Source organism: Nansenia antarctica, assembly GCF_963989245.1.
Source record: "Nansenia antarctica genome assembly, chromosome: 8".
Classification (NCBI taxonomy): domain Eukaryota; kingdom Metazoa; phylum Chordata; class Actinopteri; order Argentiniformes; family Microstomatidae; genus Nansenia; species Nansenia antarctica.
Genome location: NC_137678.1, coordinates 31,425,494 through 31,446,381, shown reverse-complemented (window position 1 = coordinate 31,446,381; position 20,888 = coordinate 31,425,494). Strand labels below are relative to the sequence as shown.

General features: G+C 52.5%; 1 protein-coding gene across 2 annotated transcripts in view; it reads right to left on the bottom strand.

Moving 5' to 3' along the window:
* Positions 1-2,015: 2,015 nt before the first annotated feature.
* The window catches only part of ube2h (ubiquitin-conjugating enzyme E2H), a gene marked incomplete at its 3' end in the record, with an annotated part of 44,620 nt that continues 25,747 nt past the window's right edge, over positions 2,016-20,888 (bottom strand). Inside the window, exons 5-7 of one of the 2 annotated variants that reach the window (XM_080538676.1) lie at positions 20,723-20,775; positions 15,494-15,622; positions 2,016-2,140 (exon numbers count right to left, since the gene is read on the bottom strand). In XM_080538676.1, the coding sequence (XP_080394802.1) occupies positions 2,016-2,140; positions 15,494-15,622; positions 20,723-20,775 (307 nt within the window). The remainder of the gene's footprint in view (positions 2,141-15,493; positions 15,623-20,722; positions 20,776-20,888) is intronic. The other variant, XM_080538677.1, reaches the window with a different exon arrangement.

Sequence of the window (20,888 nt, the reverse complement as noted above, 5' to 3'; positions counted from 1 at the left end):
ATCGGCCAGTTTGTCAACCACCACGGTCTGACATCACTCCCACGTTGATTTGTACAACGCTGAATTTGCAAGAAGGGATATCAATCAGGTATATCTATGGAATATCTTATATTACCACAGAATGGACAGTTGACTCAAAATAAATGTACTATTATTGTCTTACTTATCAGACAATTACCTCAAACAAGCTAACTATATATGTAGTATACCCATAGTCTACATGTTTCATTTAGTTGAAGTCACCACCCAGCAAACTATCTATCCCTACATCAAGTCAAACACTTATTATAGCTTAGCACAAGCGATAGGCAAGTTGGTAAGTTCAACAATGTTAGCGGAAAAACGTGAAGATCCGCCCCCACCTCACCCCCTCCGCAATCCCTCCCTCAGTGAGCAGTAACCCAGGTAAATCACCAAGCCTTACACGACACAACTCAAAGCCTTCAAACAGAAGCCACACAAGCAGTACTCCTTTTATTTAAGCCTACACTAGCTCAACAAAGCCCAACACCACCTCAATCCTGGATCATGCCCAAAACTGTACAAAATGGTGGTTAAAAAAGAAAGAAAAAAATAAGCCTTTTCTCGAGTCAACAGGGGTCAAATAAACCTAGAAGGTGTTAGGGGGGAGAGGGTTGAGCGAATATCATAAAAAAACACACAAGACTTTGTGCTTTTTAGATCCAAATGCAATTCTTTCTATTCTCCTTTTCCTTTCCATGGCGAGGCTGAGAACTCCAGAGTTCAATAGAGAGACGTGATGAGTTAGAGTGAGAACGTTCGTTGGGTCTTTGTGGCGTCACTGGCGTGTCATCTGAGGTATGGCAGGCCAGTTCTACCTTCCTCTCACACCTAGCAGTCTTCAGTCCCTCACACGGGGACATAGTTCACCCCCACACCACCTCCCGTGAATGCTAAGTGTCCATGGTCTCACAGGACGCCATGGTGTGTGTGTGTGTGTGTGTGTGTTTGTGTGTCTAGGTACACAGGTAGTATGGACCGCCATATTGGGCCTTCAAAAGGCTGAAGAGACAAGCGGTCGGTCACGCGACGCTTCCGTTACACCACTGGGTTCATAAGGCTCAAATGAGAAAGGTGAGTTCTGCTCACTGTACTGTACAAGACAGGTGCTGGACACACACTATACAACACGGCCCCTCCAAAGGAAAGCAGAAATACAGATGAAATGAACAAACAAAACAAAAAACCCCACCCACACACACACACTTGTGATAGGTCATAAGATACCGAAGCTGTGACACCCATGTCTTTGATGTGTATGACTTAAAAAGAAAAAAGAAGCCCCATAATCTGTCAGGTGGAGTCAACAGCCAATGACAGCAGAGTGTTTTATCAGAGTGCATGATGGGAGAATCTGCCGTTTACAACCATCGCTGCTTTGAGACAGGAGGTATGAGTTAGGGGAGAAAAAAAACCTGGCCCAGAATTGCCACGACCATAGATGTGACTACAGGTACACCACGACTCTCTAGTTCCTCTTCTTCCTCCCACATTGGTCGTTTAAAGAGAGGGTGGACGCCCCGCCCTGCCCTGCCCTGCCCTGCCTTGCCTTGGCCTCCCCTCCCCTCCCCCCCCTCTCATGATTCAGCCTGGTAGATAGATACGAGGTCTCCAATTCTGTCCAGTTGGTGCGGTGAGGGATAAGGGGTCAGAGGTTGTGGGGCCAGAGTGAGGAGGGCTCTACTGCAGCTACAGCTGGGATGTAAGGACAGCTACTGTAAGACCGTGCACCTTTGACCTTTGTAGGGGGGTGGGGGGGGCAGGGTGGAGAGAAAGCGACCGCAACATGAAAGGTGAAACACCTAAAGAGGGGGTGTGATAAACACCGAGGCTAGATATCCATAAAAGTCCTTGTTTAGTAGTAATAATAATAATAATAATAATAATAATAATAATACAAAATCAACTTGTTTAAATAGGAATATTATAGTCTGCTTTTCATGGTTAGGAAATCATATAGTCTCTGTGGTAACAAGGGGGTGACACCCGTCTCACTACAACTCCATGTCCTGCGCCTCGTCTTCTGAGAAGTCTGACATGGAGCTTTCCGATGAGGAGTCCCCCGCGCCCTCCTCCTGCTCCTTCAGCGCCTCCTCTGTTGCATATTTGTTGATGTACTCTGGGGAGAGAGAGAGAGAGAGAGGCAGCAGGGTCAGATGACATCCTCACTGGCCGGATGAGATCAGGCAGCAGACGAAAGAAGCAAAGCAACAGCCAGGAGACCGGCAGACACATCGTGATCTTAGAATGATAAGGTTCTATCTCCGTTTAGAATGATAAGGTTCTATCTCCGTTTAGAATGATAAGGTTCTATCTCTGTTTAGAATGATAAGGTTCTATCTCCGTTTAGAATGATAAGGTTCTATCTCCGTTTAGAATGATAAGGTTCTATCTCTGTTTAGAATGATAAGGTTCTATCTCCGTTTAGAATGATAAGGTTCTATCTCCGTTTAGAATGATAAGGTTCTATCTCCGTTTAGAATGATAAGGTTCTATCTCCGTTTAGAATGATAAGGTTCTATCTCTGTTTAGAATGATAAGGTTCTATCTCCGTTTAGGGTAGTTCAGAGATATTGAGCCTCAAAGTTTTTACATTCCATTATGTTTTGTGAGATGGAACCTTTGTATTTTATGAATTACTAACTCAAAAATGTAAACATTTTACACCACACAGGCATTAATAAACACCAAATTTTTCACAAAATGACGCCGGTTGGGTGGCAGCCAGTTAAACAGCTCAAGATTTGGACAGTCCTTTGTTCCAGCTGCACTCCGACTCTACAACCAGGCCCTGCAGGGTGGGGGAGACCTGGAGCTGGAACTTTGGAACTTGGAACTTTTTACTTATTGAGCCTGCACTGTTTTATGTATTTTATTGAATGTTTTCTGTCTGCCCTAACTAAGCTGTTTGACAACAAAATGTCCCCATTGGGGACAATAAAGGTTTTCAATCAATCAATCTAATGGATCAGATTATGTAAAAAACTCAATTTGGACAAAAATGGAGATAGAACCTTATAATTCTAATGTCACGACATGCAGGCATACGCACACACACACACACACACACACACACACACACACACACACACACACACACACACACACACACACACACACACACACACACACGCACACACACACACGAGGACACAGGGTAGCCTAATGGCTTAGTGTGGTTATACCCATTATAGATGACATCACAACAAACAAAACATTCAATTTCCACATTTCTCCTATTCAACCCAGGCATGTGCCTCCTCTCTCTCCATTGGAATCAGAATCAGAAGTTTTATTACATCCATTGTACGGGTCTGGTACATTAAAATCCTACGGCTTAGGTTCTTTGACACTGGCATCGCAGCAGGATACAAAATCAACAGTAATAGAATCAAGTACAATAAGTAATAAAAAAACATAAAACAGTAGAATAAGGTAATAAAGTGATAAAGTGAGTCTGGATTCTACTCAGACCCGGAACACACAGCCTTCACTCTGAGGACCTGCTGGTTTGACATGGAAACCTACAAATACCTCAGATATGCACCTCTGGCAGGTCTCCCACAGCCTCTGGGGGGGGAGGGAGGGAGGCAGGGAGGGAGGGAGGGAGAGGAGGGAGAGGAGGGAGAGGAGGGAGGGAGGGAGGGAGGGAGAGAGGGAGGGAGGGGGGGAGGGAGCGTGGCGTGGGAGCAGTGGTGTAGTCTAGTTGTTTCTAGTGGGTATATTGTGATTTTTCCCTCCCAGCCTCATATCGTTCATTTCGGAACGCCATAAAAATAAGTCTGCGCTCCCTGTCTAACGTTATATATATCTAACATTACATGTTATAAGGCTGATCTGTGCATGATAGTGCTGCTGCATTTTTACATATTTCATGTCGCATCTCCCCCCGTTGATGGTATATGACGCTATAGTCAGTCCCAATGGTCCAAAAGTGGTCAAGTGCTTCGTAACACAGACGGGGTGAATTTTATGAATGAAAGTGTGAAAGTTCTGTCACAAAACACTGTTACGTATCCTCACACATTTTTAAGTGGGTATACGGAAATCCTTGGCCTTTCCTAGTGGGTATACGGCGTAGTCCTGCGTATCACGTAGACTACACCACTGTGTGAGAGCGTGTGGGAGCGTTGTGGTGGAGCGTTGTGTGGGAGTGTTGTGTAGGAGCGTTGTGTGGGAGTGTTGTGTGGGAGCGTTGTGTGAGAGCGTTGTGTGGGAGCGTTGTGTGGGAGCGTAGCGTAGCGTTGTGGTGGAGCGTTGTGTGGGAGTGTTGTGTAGGAGCGTTGTGTGGGAGCATTGTGTGGGAGCGTTGTGTGGGAGCGTTGTGTGGGAGCGTTGTGTGGGAGCGTTGTGTGGGAGTGTTGTGTAGGAGCGTTGTGTGGGAGCGTTGTGTGGGAGCGTTGTGTAGGAGCGTTGTGTGGGAGCGTTGTGTGGGAGCGTTGTGTGGGAGCGTTGTGTGGGAGCGTTGTGTGGGAGCGTTGTGTGGGAGCGTGGAGGAGCGTTGTGTAGGAGCGTTGTGTGGGAGCGTAGAGGAGCATTGTGTGAGAGCGTTGTGTGGGAGCGTTGTGTGGGAGCGTTGTGTAGGAGTGTGTGGGAGCGTAGCGTTGTGTGAGAGCGTTGTGTGGGAGCGTTGTGTAGGAGCGTTGTGTGGGAGCGTTGTGTGGGAGCGTTGTGTGGGAGTGTGTGGGAGCGTAGCGTAGCGTTGTGTGGGAGCGTGGCGTGGGAGCGTAGGGGAGCGTTGTGTGGGAGCGTTGTGTAGGAGCGTTGTGTAGGAGCGTTGTGTGGGAGCGTTGTGTGGGAGCGTGGCGTAGGAGCGTTGTATAGGAGCGTTGTGTAGGAGCGTTGTGTGGGAGCGTTGTGTGGGAGTGTTGTGTGGGAGCGTTGTGTAGGAGCGTTGTGTGAGAGCGTTGTGTGAGAGCGTTGTGTAGGAGAGTTGTGTAGGAGCGTTGTGTGAGAGCGTTGTGTGGGAGCGTTGTGTGGGAGCGTTGTGTGGGAGTGTTGTGTGGGAGTGTTGTGTGGGAGCGTTGTATAGGAGCGTTGTGTAGGAGCGTTGTGTAGGAGCGTTGTGTGGGAGCGTTGTGTGGGAGCGTTGTGTGGGAGCGTGGCGTAGGAGCGTTGTATAGGAGCGTTGTGTAGGAGCGTTGTGTAGGAGCGTTGTGTGGGAGCGTTGTATGGGAGCGTTGTGTATGAGCGTTGTGTGGGAGCGTTGTGTGGGAGCGTGGCGTAGGAGCGTTGTATAGGAGCGTTGTGTAGGAGCGTTGTGTGGAAGCGTTGTATAGGAGCGTTGTGTAGGAGCGTTGTGTAGGAGCGTTGTGTGGGAGCGTTGTGTAGGAGCGTTGTGTAGGAGTGTTCTGTAGGAGCGTTGTGTGGGAGCGTTGTGTGGGAGCGTTGTGTGGGAGCGTTGTGTGGGAGCGTTGTGTAGGAGCGTTGTGTAGGAGTGTTGTGTAGGAGCGTTGTGTGGGAGCGTTGTGTGGGAGCGTTGTATAGGAGCGTTGTGTAGGAGCGTTGTGTGGGAGCGTTGTGTGGGAGCGTTGTGTGGGAGCGTTGTGTGGGAGCGTTGTGTGGGAGCGTTGTATAGGAGCGTTGTGTGGGAGCGTTGTGTGGGAGCGTTGTGTGGGAGCGTTGTGTGGGAGCGTTGTGTGGGAGCGTGGCGTAGGAGCGTGGCGTAGGAGCGTTGTGTAGGAGCGTTGTTTAGGAGCGTTGTGTGGGAGCGTTGTGTGGGAGCGTTGTATAGGAGCGTTGTGTAGGAGCGTTGTGTAGGAGCGTTGTGTGGGAGCGTTGTGTGGGAGCGTGGCGTAGGAGCGTTGTATAGGAGCGTTGTGTAGGAGCGTTGTGTGGGAGCGTTGTGTGGGAGTGTTGTGTGGGAGCGTTGTATAGGAGCGTTGTGTAGGAGCGTTGTATGGGAGCGTTGTGTGGGAGTGTTGTGTGGGAGCGTTGTGTAGGAGCGTTGTGTGAGAGCGTTGTGTGAGAGCGTTGTGTAGGAGAGTTGTGTAGGAGCGTTGTGTGAGAGCGTTGTGTGGGAGCGTTGTGTGGGAGCGTTGTGTGGGAGCGTTGTGTGGGAGCGTTGTGTGGGAGCGTTGTGTAGGAGCGTTGTGTGGGAGCGTTGTGTGGGAGTGTTGTGTGGGAGCGTTGTGTGAGAGCGTTGTGTGGGAGCGTTGTGTGAGAGCGTTGTGTGGGAGCGGTGTGTGGGAGCGTTGTGTAGGAGCGTTGTGTGAGAGCGTTGTGTGAGAGCGTTGTGTGGTAGTGTTGTGTGGGAGCGTTGTGTGGTAGTGTTGTGTGGGAGCGTTGTGTGGGAGCGTTGTGTGGGAGCGTTGTGTGAGAGCGTTGTGTGGGAGCGTTGTGTGAGAGCGTTGTGTGGGAGCGTGGAGGAGCGTTGTGTAGGAGCGTTGTGTGGGAGTGTTGTGTGGGAGCGTTGTGTAGGAGCGTTGTGTAGGAGCGTTGTGTAGGAGCGTTGTGTGGGAGCGTTGTGTGAGAGCGTTGTGTGAGAGCGTTGTGTGGGAGCGTTGTATGGGAGCGTTGTGTGAGAGCGTTGTGTGGGAGCGTTGTGTGGGAGCGTTGTGTGGGAGCGTTGTGTGGGAGCGTTGTGTGAGAGCGTTGTGTGGGAGCGTTGTGTGGGAGCGTTGTGTAGGAGCGTTGTGTGGGAGCGTTGTGTAGGAGAGTTGTGTAGGAGCGTTGTGTGAGAGCGTTGTGTGGGAGCGTTGTGTGGGAGCATTGTGTGGGAGCGTTGTGTGGGAGCGTTGTGTGGGAGCGTTGTGTAGGAGCGTTGTGTAGGAGCGTTGTGTAGGAGCGTTGTGTGGGAGCGTTGTGTGAGAGCGTTGTGTGGGAGCGTTGTGTGGGAGCGTTGTGTGAGAGCGTTGTGTGGGAGCGTTGTATGGGAGCGTTGTGTATGAGCGTTGTGTGGGAGCGTTGTGTGGGAGCGTGGCATAGGAGCGTTGTATAGGAGCGTTGTGTAGGAGCGTTGTGTGGAAGCGTTGTATAGGAGCATTGTGTAGGAGCGTTGTGTAGGAGCGTTGTGTAGGAGCGTTGTGTGGGAGCGTTGTGTAGGAGCGTTGTGTAGGAGTGTTGTGTAGGAGCGTTGTGTGGGAGCGTTGTGTGGGAGCGTTGTGTGGGAGCGTTGTGTGGGAGCGTTGTGTGGGAGCGTTGTGTAGGAGCGTTGTGTAGGAGTGTTGTGTAGGAGCGTTGTGTGGGAGCGTTGTGTGGGAGCGTTGTATAGGAGCGTTGTGTAGGAGCGTTGTGTGGGAGCGTTGTGTGGGAGCGTTGTGTGGGAGCGTTGTGTGGGAGCGTTGTGTGGGAGCGTTGTATAGGAGCGTTGTGTAGGAGCGTTGTGTGGGAGCGTTGTGTGGGAGCGTTGTGTGGGAGCGTTGTGTGGGAGCGTGGCGTAGGAGCGTGGCGTAGGAGCGTTGTGTAGGAGCGTTGTTTAGGAGCGTTGTGTGGGAGCGTTGTGTGGGAGCGTTGTATAGGAGCGTTGTGTAGGAGCGTTGTGTAGGAGCGTTGTGTGGGAGCGTTGTGTGGGAGCGTGGCGTAGGAGCGTTGTATAGGAGCGTTGTGTAGGAGCGTTGTGTGGGAGCGTTGTGTGGGAGTGTTGTGTGGGAGCGTTGTATAGGAGCGTTGTGTAGGAGCGTTGTGTGGGAGCGTTGTGTAGGAGCGTTGTGTAGGAGCGTTGTGTGAGAGCGTTGTGTGAGAGCGTTGTGTAGGAGAGTTGTGTAGGAGCGTTGTGTGAGAGCGTTGTGTGGGAGCGTTGTGTGGGAGCGTTGTGTGGGAGCGTTGTGTGGGAGCGTTGTGTAGGAGCGTTGTGTGGGAGTGTTGTGTAGAAGCGTTGTGTAGGAGCGTTGTGTGGGAGTGTTGTGTGGGAGCGTTGTGTGAGAGCGTTGTGTGGGAGCGTTGTGTGAGAGCGTTGTGTGAGAGCGTTGTGTGGTAGTGTTGTGTGAGAGCGTTGTGTGGGAGCGTTGTGTGAGAGCGTTGTGTGGGAGCGTTGTGTGAGAGCGTTGTGTGAGAGCGTTGTGTGGGGGCGTTGTGTGAGAGCGTTGTGTGGGAGCGTTGTGTGAGAGCGTTGTGTGGGAGCGTGGAGGAGCGTTGTGTAGGAGCGTTGTGTGAGAGCGTTGTGTGGGAGCGTTGTGTGAGAGCGTTGTGTGGGAGCGTGGAGGAGCGTTGTGTGGGAGTGTTGTGTGGGAGCGTTGTGTGGGAGCGTTGTGTAGGAGCGTTGTGTAGGAGCGTTGTGTAGGAGCGTTGTGTGGGAGCGTTGTGTGAGAGCGTTGTGTGAGAGCGTTGTGTGGGAGCGTTGTATGGGAGCGTTGTGTGGGAGCGTTGTGTGAGAGCGTTGTGTGGGAGCGTTGTGTGGGAGCGTTGTGTAGGAGCGTTGTGTGGGAGCGTTGTGTAGGAGAGTTGTGTAGGAGCGTTGTGTGAGAGCGTTGTGTGGGAGCGTTGTGTGGGAGCATTGTGTGGGAGCGTTGTGTAGGAGAGTTGTGTAGGAGCGTTGTGTGAGAGCGTTGTGTGGGAGCGTTGTGTGGGAGCATTGTGTGGGAGCGTTGTGTGGGAGCGTTGTGTGAGAGCGTTGTGTGAGAGCGTTGTGTGAGAGCGTTGTGTGGGAGCGTTGTGTGGGAGCGTTGTGTGGGAGCGTTGTGTGGGAGCGTTGTGTGGGAGCGTTGTGTGAGAGCGTTGTGTGGGAGCGTTGTGTGGGAGCGTTGTGTAGAAGCGTTGTGTAGGAGCGTTGTGTGGGAGCGTTGTGTGAGAGCGTTGTGTGGGAGCGTTGTGTGGGAGCGTTGTGTGAGAGCGTTGTGTGAGAGCGTTGTGTGGTAGTGTTGTGTGGGAGCGTTGTGTGGTAGTGTTGTGTGGGAGCGTTGTGTGAGAGCGTTGTGTGAGAGTGTTGTGTGGGAGCGTTGTGTGGGAGCGTTGTGTAGGAGCGTTGTGTAGGAGCGTTGTGTAGGAGCGTTGTGTGGGAGTGTTGTGTGAGAGCGTTGTGTGAGAGCGTTGTGTGGGAGCGTTGTATGGGAGCGTTGTGTGGGAGCGTTGTGTGAGAGCGTTGTGTGGGAGCGTTGTGTGGGAGCGTTGTGTAGGAGCGTTGTGTGGGAGCGTTGTGTAGGAGAGTTGTGTAGGAGCGTTGTGTGAGAGCGTTGTGTGGGAGCGTTGTGTGGGAGCATTGTGTGGGAGCGTTGTGTAGGAGAGTTGTGTAGGAGCGTTGTGTGAGAGCGTTGTGTGGGAGCGTTGTGTGGGAGCATTGTGTGGGAGCGTTGTGTGGGAGCGTTGTGTGAGAGCGTTGTGTGAGAGCGTTGTGTGAGAGCGTTGTGTGGGAGCGTTGTGTGGGAGCGTTGTGTGGGAGCGTTGTGTGGGAGCGTTGTGTGGGAGCGTTGTGTGAGAGCGTTGTGTGGGAGCGTTGTGTGGGAGCGTTGTGTAGGAGCGTTGTGTGGGAGCGTTGTGTAGGAGAGTTGTGTAGGAGCGTTGTGTGAGAGCGTTGTGTGGGAGCGTTGTGTGGGAGCATTGTGTGGGAGCGTTGTGTGGGAGCGTTGTGTGGGAGCGTTGTGTGGGAGCGTTGTGTAGGAGCGTTGTGTAGGAGCGTTGTGTAGGAGCGTTGTGTGGGAGCGTTGTGTGAGAGCGTTGTGTGGGAGCGTTGTGTGGGAGCGTTGTGTGAGAGCGTTGTGTGAGAGCGTTGTGTGAGAGCGTTGTGTGAGAGCGTTGTGTGGGAGCGTTGTATGGGAGCGTTGTGTGAGAGCGTTGTGTGGGAGCGTTGTGTGAGAGCGTTGTGTGGGGGCGTTGTGTGAGAGTGTTGTGTGAGAGCGTTGTGTGAGAGCGTTGTGTGGGAGCGTGGAGGAGCGTTGTGTAGGAGCGTTGTGTGGGAGCGTTGTGTGGGAGCGTTGTGTGAGAGCGTTGTGTGAGAGCGTTGTGTGGGAGCGTTGTATGGGAGCGTTGTGTGAGAGCGTTGTGTGGGAGCGTTGTATGGGAGCGTTGTGTAGGAGCGTTGTGTGGGAGCGTTGTATGGGAGCGTTGTGTGAGAGCGTTGTGTGGGAGCGTTGTGTGGGAGCGTTGTGTGGGAGCGTTGTGTGGGAGCGTTGTGTGAGAGTGTTGTGTGGGAGCGTTGTATGGGAGCGTTGTGTGGGAGCGTTGTGTGAGAGCGTTGTGTGGGAGCGTTGTGTGAGAGCGTTGTGTGGGAGTGTTGTGTGGGAGTGTTGTGTGGGAGTGTTGTGTGGGAGCGTTGTGTAGAAGCGTTGTGTGAGAGCGTTGTGTGGGAGCGTTGTGTGGGAGCGTTGTGTGAGAGTGTTGTGTGGGAGCGTTGTGTGGGAGCGTTGTGTGAGAGTGTTGTGTGGGAGCGTTGTGTGGGAGCGTTGTGTGAGAGTGTTGTGTGGGAGCGTTGTGTGGGAGCGTTGTGTAGGAGCGTTGTGTGGGAGCGTTGTATAGGAGCGTTGTGTGGGAGCGTTGTATAGGAGCGTTGTGTGGGAGCGTTGTGTGGGAGTGTTGTGTGGGAGTGTTGTGTGAGAGTGTTGTGTGGGAGCGTTGTGTGAGAGTGTTGTGTGGGAGCGTTGTGTGGGAGCGTTGTGTGAGAGCGTTGTGTGAGAGCGTTGTGTGAGAGCGTTGTGTGGGAGCGTTGTGTGGGAGTGTTGTGTGGGAGCGTTGTGTGAGAGTGTTGTGTGGGAGCGTTGTGTGAGAGCGTTGTGTGGGAGCGTTGTGTGGGAGCGTTGTGTGGGAGCGTTGTGTGGGAGCGTTGTGTGAGAGTGTTGTGTGGGAGTGTTGTGTGGGAGCGTTGTGTAGGAGCGTTGTGTGGGAGCGTGGCGTAGGAGCGTTGTATAGGAGCGTTGTGTAGGAGCGTTGTGTGGGAGCGTTGTATAGGAGCGTTGTGTATGAGCATTGTGTGGGAGCGTTGTGTGGGAGCGTGGCGTAGGAGCGTTGTATAGGAGCGTTGTGTAGGAGCGTTGTGTGGGAGCGTTGTATAGGAGCGTTGTGTAGGAGCGTTGTGTAGGAGCGTTGTGTAGGAGCGTTGTGTGGGAGCGTTGTGTAGGAGCGTTGTGTAGGAGTGTTGTGTAGGAGCGTTGTGTGGGAGTGTTGTGTGGGAGCGTTGTGTAGGAGTGTTGTGTAGGAGCGTTGTGTGGGAGCGTTGTGTGGGAGCGTTGTATAGGAGCGTTGTGTAGGAGCGTTGTGTGGGAGCGTTGTGTGGGAGCGTTGTGTGGGAGCGTTGTGTGGGAGCGTTGTATAGGAGCGTTGTGTAGGAGCGTTGTGTGGGAGCGTTGTGTGGGAGCGTTGTGTGGGAGCGTTGTGTGGGAGCGTGGCGTAGGAGCGTGGCGTAGGAGCGTTGTGTAGGAGCGTTGTGTAGGAGCGTTGTGTGGGAGCGTTGTGTGGGAGCGTTGTATAGGAGCGTTGTGTAGGAGCGTTGTGTAGGAGCGTTGTGTGGGAGCGTTGTGTGGGAGCGTGGCGTAGGAGCGTTGTATAGGAGCGTTGTGTAGGAGCGTTGTGTGGGAGCGTTGTGTGGGAGTGTTGTGTGGGAGCGTTGTGTAGGAGCGTTGTGTGAGAGCGTTGTGTGAGAGCGTTGTGTAGGAGAGTTGTGTAGGAGCGTTGTGTGAGAGCGTTGTGTGGGAGCGTTGTGTGGGAGCGTTGTGTGGGAGCGTTGTGTGGGAGCGTTGTGTGGGAGCGTTGTATGGGAGCGTTGTGTGAGAGCGTTGTGTGGGAGCGTTGTGTGGGAGCGTTGTGTGGGAGCGTTGTGTGGGAGCGTTGTGTGAGAGTGTTGTGTGGGAGCGTTGTGTGGGAGCGTTGTGTGGGAGCGTTGTGTGGGAGCGTTGTGTGAGAGTGTTGTGTGGGAGCGTTGTGTGGGAGCGTTGTGTGGGAGCGTTGTGTGAGAGCGTTGTGTGGGAGCGTTGTGTGGGAGCGTTGTGTAGAAGCGTTGTGTAGGAGCGTTGTGTGGGAGCGTTGTGTGAGAGCGTTGTGTGGGAGCGTTGTGTGGGAGCGTTGTGTGAGAGCGTTGTGTGAGAGCGTTGTGTGGTAGTGTTGTGTGGGAGCGTTGTGTGAGAGCGTTGTGTGGGAGCGTTGTGTGAGAGCGTTGTGTGGGAGCGTTGTGTGGGAGCGTTGTGTGAGAGCGTTGTGTGAGAGCGTTGTGTGGTAGTGTTGTGTGGGAGCGTTGTGTGGGAGCGTTGTGTGAGAGCGTTGTGTGGGAGCGTTGTGTGAGAGCGTTGTGTGAGAGCGTTGTGTGGGGGCGTTGTGTGAGAGCGTTGTGTGGGAGCGTTGTGTGAGAGCGTTGTGTGGGAGCGTGGAGGAGCGTTGTGTAGGAGCGTTGTGTGAGAGCGTTGTGTGGGAGCGTTGTGTGAGAGCGTTGTGTGGGAGCGTGGAGGAGCGTTGTGTGGGAGTGTTGTGTGGGAGCGTTGTGTGGGAGCGTTGTGTAGGAGCGTTGTGTAGGAGCGTTGTGTAGGAGCGTTGTGTGGGAGCGTTGTGTGAGAGCGTTGTGTGAGAGCGTTGTGTGGGAGCGTTGTATGGGAGCGTTGTGTGGGAGCGTTGTGTAGGAGCGTTGTGTGGGAGCGTTGTGTAGGAGAGTTGTGTAGGAGCGTTGTGTGAGAGCGTTGTGTGGGAGCGTTGTGTGGGAGCATTGTGTTGTCACGCGTTGTGTGAGAGCGTTGTGTGAGAGCGTTGTGTGGGAGCGTTGTATGGGAGCGTTGTGTGGGAGCGTTGTGTGAGAGCGTTGTGTGGGAGCGTTGTGTGGGAGCGTTGTGTAGGAGCGTTGTGTGGGAGCGTTGTGTAGGAGAGTTGTGTAGGAGCGTTGTGTGAGAGCGTTGTGTGGGAGCGTTGTGTGGGAGCATTGTGTGGGAGCGTTGTGTAGGAGAGTTGTGTAGGAGCGTTGTGTGAGAGCGTTGTGTGGGAGCGTTGTGTGGGAGCATTGTGTGGGAGCGTTGTGTGGGAGCGTTGTGTGAGAGCGTTGTGTGAGAGCGTTGTGTGAGAGCGTTGTGTGGGAGCGTTGTGTGGGAGCGTTGTGTGGGAGCGTTGTGTGGGAGCGTTGTGTGGGAGCGTTGTGTGAGAGCGTTGTGTGGGAGCGTTGTGTGGGAGCGTTGTGTAGGAGCGTTGTGTGGGAGCGTTGTGTAGGAGAGTTGTGTAGGAGCGTTGTGTGAGAGCGTTGTGTGGGAGCGTTGTGTGGGAGCATTGTGTGGGAGCGTTGTGTGGGAGCGTTGTGTGGGAGCGTTGTGTAGGAGCGTTGTGTAGGAGCGTTGTGTAGGAGCGTTGTGTAGGAGCGTTGTGTGGGAGCGTTGTGTGAGAGCGTTGTGTGGGAGCGTTGTGTGGGAGCGTTGTGTGAGAGCGTTGTGTGAGAGCGTTGTGTGAGAGCGTTGTGTGAGAGCGTTGTGTGGGAGCGTTGTATGGGAGCGTTGTGTGAGAGCGTTGTGTGGGAGCGTTGTATGGGAGCGTTGTGTAGGAGCGTTGTGTGGGAGCGTTGTATGGGAGCGTTGTGTGAGAGCGTTGTGTGGGAGCGTTGTGTGGGAGCGTTGTGTGGGAGCGTTGTGTGGGAGCGTTGTGTGAGAGTGTTGTGTGAGAGTGTTGTGTGAGAGCGTTGTGTGAGAGCGTTGTGTGGGAGCGTGGAGGAGCGTTGTGTAGGAGCGTTGTGTGGGAGCGTTGTGTGGGAGCGTTGTGTGAGAGCGTTGTGTGAGAGCGTTGTGTGGGAGCGTTGTATGGGAGCGTTGTGTGAGAGCGTTGTGTGGGAGCGTTGTATGGGAGCGTTGTGTAGGAGCGTTGTGTGGGAGCGTTGTATGGGAGCGTTGTGTGAGAGCGTTGTGTGGGAGCGTTGTGTGGGAGCGTTGTGTGGGAGCGTTGTGTGGGAGCGTTGTGTGAGAGTGTTGTGTGGGAGCGTTGTATGGGAGCGTTGTGTGGGAGCGTTGTGTGAGAGCGTTGTGTGGGAGTGTTGTGTGGGAGTGTTGTGTGAGAGCGTTGTGTGAGAGCGTTGTGTGGGAGCGTTGTGTGAGAGTGTTGTGTGGGAGCGTTGTGTGGGAGCGTTGTGTGGGAGCGTTGTGTGGGAGCGTTGTGTGGGAGCGTTGTGTGGGAGCGTTGTGTAGGAGAGTTGTGTGGGAGCGTTGTGTGGGAGCGTTGTGTGAGAGCGTTGTGTGAGAGCGTTGTGTGGGAGCGTTGTGTGGGAGCGTTGTGTGGGAGCGTTGTGTGGGAGCGTTGTGTAGGAGCGTTGTGTGGGAGCGTTGTGTGGGAGTGTTGTGTAGAAGCGTTGTGTAGGAGCGTTGTGTGGGAGCGTTGTGTGAGACCGTTGTGTGGGAGCGTTGTGTGGGAGCGTTGTGTGAGAGCGTTGTGTGAGAGCGTTGTGTGGTAGTGTTGTGTGGGAGCGTTGTGTGGTAGTGTTGTGTGGGAGCGTTGTGTGGGAGCGTTGTGTGAGAGCGTTGTGTGAGAGCGTTGTGTGGGAGCGTTGTGTGAGAGCGTTGTGTGGGAGCGTTGTGTGGGAGCGTGGAGGAGCGTTGTGTAGGAGCGTTGTGTGGGAGCGTTGTGTGGGAGCGTTGTGTGAGAGCGTTGTGTGAGAGCGTTGTGTGGGAGCGTTGTATGGGAGCGTTGTGTGAGAGCGTTGTGTGGGAGCGTTGTGTGGGAGCGTTGTGTGGGAGCGTTGTGTGGGAGCGTTGTGTGAGAGCGTTGTGTGGGAGCGTTGTGTGGGAGTGTTGTGTGGGAGCGTTGTGTGAGAGCGTTGTGTGAGAGCGTTGTGTGGGAGCGTTGTGTAGGAGCGTTGTGTGGGAGTGTTGTGTGGGAGCGTTGTGTGAGAGCGTTGTGTGGGAGTGTTGTGTGGGAGCGTTGTGTAGGAGCGTTGTGTGAGAGCGTTGTGTGAGAGCGTTGTGTGGGAGCGTTGTGTGAGAGCGTTGTGTAGGAGCGTTGTGTAGGAGCGTTGTGTAGGAGCGTTGTGTAGGAGCGTTGTGTAGGAGCGTTGTGTGGGAGCGTTGTGTGAGAGCGTTGTGTGGTAGTGTTGTGTGAGAGCGTTGTGTGAGAGCGTTGTGTGAGAGCGTTGTGTATGAGCGTTGTGTGGGAGCGTTGTGTGGGAGCGTGGCGTATGAGCGTTGTGTGGGAGCGTGGCGTATGAGCGTTGTGTAGGAGCGTTGTGTGGGAGCGTTGTGTGGGAGCGTTGTGTGAGAGCGTTGTGTGAGAGTGTTGTGTGAGAGCGTTGTGTATGAGCGTTGTGTATGAGCGTTGTGTGGGAGCGTTGTGTGGGAGCGTTGTGTGGGAGCGTGGCGTATGAGCGTTGTGTAGGAGCGTTGTGTGGGAGCGTTGTGTGGGAGCGTTGTGTGGGAGCGTTGTGTGGGAGCGTTGTGTGGGAGCGTAGAGGAGCGTGGCGTATGAGCGTTGTGTGGGAGCGTTGTGTGGGAGCGTTGTGTAGGAGCGTTGTGTGGGAGCGTAGAGGAGCGTTGTGTGAGAGCGTTGTGTGGGAGCGTTGTGTGGGAGCGTAGAGGAGCGTTGTGTGGGAGCGTTGTGTGGGAGCGTTGTGTGGGAGCGTGGAGCGTGGAGGAGCGTTGTGATTGGGCGACGGGCGTACCTTTGATTTTCTGTTTGTACTCCTCTGGCCGGTGGAGGTACATGGCGGCGGCGTCTCCGTTCAGCGGGTCGATGGGGTTGGGGTACGCCAGCAGCTGGGGCAGGAACGACTCAAAGATGTTGGTGAGATCTGGGAGGTGGGGAGGGGGGAGGGAGAGGGGGAGACCGAAACACGGACACGTCATTAACCGACTGCTCAAAAACTGCTTCCTCTACTTCCTTGAAGAAGTGATCATTAGGGGACTTTCAGCAGCAGTGAGCAGTTGAAGGGACAGGCTACGGCGTTCAAGAACAGGGCCGGTCCTAGGCATAGGCGAACTAGGCGGTCTCCTAGGGCGCCAAATGCCTGGAGGGCGCCAAATTCCAAAAAGATAATTTTGTCTCTATGAAAATATGTCTCAGCCTACTGTCTATTTTTGTCTTGAAACCATTGTCAATTTTTACTGTGGAATGTGTGGGTGGTGATGAGGCAGTACTGGTGGCTTAATGTGGTGGTGGTGGTGGTGGCGCTCCTAAAATGTGGGGGGAGGGGGGGGGCATTAAATCCTACTCTCGCCTAGGGCACCTAAATGCCTAGGACCGGCCCTGTTCAAGAATAATTATTTTCTTCCCACTTTGCGTGTGCGAGATTCTGTCTCCGCTCGTCCTGCCGTCGCAGACGCGTCACTGAGGACGGCAAAACCAGTCGTCCTCCCGTAGGTGACAGTTGGTCTGAGACACCAGGGAGTGTGGAGACAGAGTCACACATGCGCAGAAAGAAAAAAAACTTTTCCTCGAAACGCCGTAGCCGCCATCCCCTCAACTGTCGCTGCTTAACACTACAACAGCCATGAGGGGTCATTTGACCCCTGTGAGTAAACAGAGATGTTATATCTTTGCACTCTATCAAGTTTCAGGACCCTCCTTTCATGACTTTTCCTAGATATGTGCGTTCTACCACCCAGTATCCTTACATTTTCTAAATCACATCAGGATAAGCTAGTATGAAGCTATTTTGCAGTTTTTTTTCTGTGTAGGAAGCAGGCTAATTTACAAGCGGCCAACTAGTGGTCGTTGTGTGTAAATAGCAGCTTAGCATTGTAAAGAGCGGCTCTTTTAGTACCTAGGTAAAAAAGGCACGGCTGTTCTAGTGTTAAAGTCCCTACTATTCTGACTGGACTGGATAGGGTGGGAAGCGTTGTCATGGAGATTAAAGAAGGCTACTGTATATGTAACACGGTAATGGAGCCACCTCTGCTTACACAGTCCACATACTGTACTTGTTTGATGTGAGGGATGAGGGGGTAAGTATACATGGTAGTGTTGGAACGGGGCCTTTGTGTATGACCAGCAGATGATACAGCATGAATAAGAATCCCTTTCTCTGGGTCTATGGTAACAGGCCTTGTTGTCTCTCTGCTACACCTGCCCTAGGTGCAGTACCACAGATGTGCACTAGGTGTCACTGTTGAGTGTGTGTATACTACCAGTCCTTGAAAGGGAATGAAAGAAGGTGGTACTGCTGGGAGTCATTTTAGATGCCAGTACTCATTGTAAATGTTACAATAATGGCATTCATATTGTAAAGTGAGAGCAGTCAACACCATCCTTCCAGACAGGCTAGTGACCAAACTACTAGACCTGGGTCTATCACACTCTATATGTGCGTGGATCAAGGACTTCCTGACCGACCGCCCCCAGAGGGTGCGGGTGGGCCCCCACACCTCCACAGCCCTCAGCCTCAGCACTGGGTCACCCCAGGGCTGCGTGCTAAGCCCCATCCTCTACAACCTCTACACCCACGACTTCACCCCCGTCCACCCCAGCAACTACATCGTAAAGTTTGCAGACGACACCACCGTGGTGGGATGTATCTCAGGGGGGGACGAGGCGGCGTACAGGGATGAGGTAGAGCAACTGAGCAAGCTGTGCAAGGTTAACAACCTGCTGCTAAACAAGTCAAAGACCCAGGAATTCATTGTAGACTTCAGGAGGAAAAAGTCCGAGATCCAGCCCCTGCTCATCGACGGAGAGAGCGTGGAGAGAGTCTCAACCCTCCGATTCCTGGGACACAACATGCGGGATGACCTGGCCTGGAAGGACAACACTAAAGGCACCATCAAGAGGGCACAACAGCGGCTATACACCCTGAGATGCCTCAGGAAACAACACAACAAGCAGGAGATACTGGTGGCCTTCTACCACGGCGCAGTGGAGAGCATCCTCACCTTCGGCATCTCCAACTGGTTCCACAGCTGCACAACAGCGGAGAGAAACGAGCTACAGAGAGTCGTGAGAACAGCACAGAAGATCACCGGCGCCCCCCTCCCCTCTCTGGAGGAGCTGTACAACACACGCTGTCTCAGGAGGGCCTCCAAGATCTCCAGGGACCCGACCCACCCTGGGCACGTACACTTTGTCAAGCTGCCCTCGAACAGGAGGTACAGGACCCCGGCCGCTAAGACAAACAGACTGAAGGACTGCTTCTACCACAGGGCCGTCAAGGCCCTGAACACAGAAAAGGCCTAAGTTCTGGGCCCAGGACAGTCCGGACGGATTGTATGGCAGCTAGTGCTGAGGCACAAACATGTACATTTTCAAGCCTGCAAACTGTGACACTTTAAAATAATGTGAAAAAACACTCTTTGTGCAATATGACAACCCTAGTTGACTATCTGTGCAGTATAGTACAGTGGATTGTGTACATAGCCTTTATTGATGTAAACCAGCTCCTTACCTTCTTGTGATTTTATGCATCTATGCTTTTTCTAAAATGTGTTTTCTTTTTCCTTTCCTAACACCAGGGGAGCCACCCCTCCTAAATTTCGTTGTTTGGTACCTGTACTATAGCAATGACAAATAAAGTCCATTCCATTCCAGTCAAATATTGGAGCCTCTCATCAGTGGCGGACTCAGGCTGTTTGAAGGGCAGGGGGGCCGAAAAGAAAAAAAGGGCACCTACTGCACAACATGGGACCCCATCAGTGCACATGGTCAAGTTTAGACCATTGGAAGGGCAGCCAATAGGGTACATTCTCTAATTTTGCCATTCAAAAGGGCACTTTAGTGCGACGTTTTTCAACTGTGGGGGCACATGGTCAAGTTTAGACCATTGGAGGGGCACCAATAGGGCACGTCCTCTCATTTTTGCCACTCAAAAGGGCACTTAAGCGAGACGTTTCTCAACCGTGGGGGCACCAGGAGGGGCGGTCACCCCCCCTGCCCCCCCCCTGAGTCCGCCAGTGCCTCTCATATACTCTGCAGCAGTCCAGCTCAAGCGTTTGGTTGGTCTGTACGGATCTAATCAGAAGAATCAGGCAGACCCAGACAATGAGTCATTGATTGGGTTGTTTCGCCCTCCCCATGACGACCACTACATTTTCTGACGACCAATTTCGTTCTCTCTCTCTCTCTCTTCTGGTCCTTTACGCTGGTTAAAAAGCTCATGAAACCACTGGCTTTCCACCAAGCCGACAATAGGCCAAATCAAACATATTACCTAATCAGATTGACAGACCTAACAGCAAAACAGCAGAGGGGGGGGACACACACACACACACAGATCCACGATGAACCCTGCACTACCAAGGCGTTTCATAACTTCAGTGATCTTCTGATTAGTATTCCGTCACCTTCTCTCTCACAGAACATCCGTTTGAAAAGTGAGAAAGTCATTTAAAACAAGTCTGTAGCCTCTGTGGTCCCCTGGGCGACATATGAGAAGCTCTGGGGAAACATCTGGAACATCTGTTCAAAGTCACTTACACCAGCGCTGCTATCTCAACCTTGTGGAGAGACTGTGACAGGGAACCATGTAAATAATATGAGGGGGGGGACGGGGACGGACAGTGACTATGGAAACAGTGACAGTGACAGAGAGAAAGAGAAAGAGACATACAGAGAGAGAGAGAGAGGTGTGTGTGTGTGTGTGAGTGTGTGTGACAGTGTGTGTGTGTGTGTGTGTGTGTGTGTGTGTGTGTGAGTGCGTGCGTGTGAGAGTGTGTGTGTGTGTGTGTGTGTGTGTGTGTGAGTGAGTGTGTGAGTGTGAGTGTGAGTGTGAGTGTGAGTGTGAGTGAGTGTGAGTGTGTGTGTGTGAGTGTGAGTGTGAGTGTGTGTGTGTGTGTGTGTGAGTGTGAGTGTGTGAGTGTGTGTGTGCATGCGTGCGTGCGAGTGAGTGTGTGTGTGTGTGTGTGTGTGTGTGTGTGTGTGTGTGTGTGTGTGTGTGTGTGTGTGTGTGTGTGTGTGTGTGTGTGTGTGTGTGTGTGTGTGTGTGAGTGATAACAGCGTGGTCTCTGGTGCACCATCGCAGCTGACAGGTAGTTAATCATGGCTGTCAGGAGACACTCACAGGCCTGTACAGACCAGTATGTTTCCTGACCTTGCTGTGCTCAGGGTATTAGCTCGTTAGCTAGCGTTCACAAGCACTAAGAGGATTAGGGGGCATCACTGCAGCTGAATACCCAGAGGCCACCACTGCTTCTGCTCGTCACATGATGCCCGTGCGAAAAATTATCTAAGGCTATCGAGATAAATCTGGGATAGATGTGGATACAAAACTTTGGAGAGAATTCTTCTTCGATTTATTCACATCGATCTGCATTGCCTCCTCATCTTGTTCAAACAAATCTCAATAAAAATACGTAAAACATTTATCCCCTAAAAGGTTGGATCAGATTAGGACTCAAAAGGTGGTCTATTTAACCCCTTACCATTCCGGTAGAATTAGCCTAATAATAAAGAAGCCTATCCAAGGTATATCCAAAGTAAATTGAAAGCTGTTCTTGAACCATTTGGAGTAAAATGCAACGGGTTGGTCTCCTTCTGAAGGTAACGCTCTGAAGTTTGTTCCCCAACAGTAAGAATGACTAAGTGGCACTTAGCCACTATTTCTTTTCATTTTCACCTTAATATTTTTTTTGCAATGTAAACAAACTGTTGTTGTTGGAATGTTATCGGTCGGTGGTCGTCTATAAGGATTCATTGGTGAGTTTTATCAAATTTGTCAATGTAGTGTGTTTGTTGACAGCCTGACAGCAACGTTGATTGTGCCTGCTGTTGTGATTGAGATCTTGAGATGGATTACTTGGCTCGAAGTGCAAGAAGAGTCATAGCATCAATAACTGTGAGAGGATGTAACCATGACTACCTACGTAAACAGAGGAACAGGAAGCATGTACAGGGCAAGACAATTAGTATATGGCGCTAGCGCCGTCAGACGGTTAACAGGCTACGTTAAGGCGAACCCACTCACCGTAAAGAGCCGTCCACGTCTGGTTGATGACATCTAAACACACCGTCCCTGACCTGGGGCGATGAGGAGAGAGAGAGGGGGGGGGTTAGGACAGGAACACATAACCAACTCGTGAGCTTAGAATGATAAGGTTCTATCTCCGTTTAGGGCAGTTCAGAGATATTGA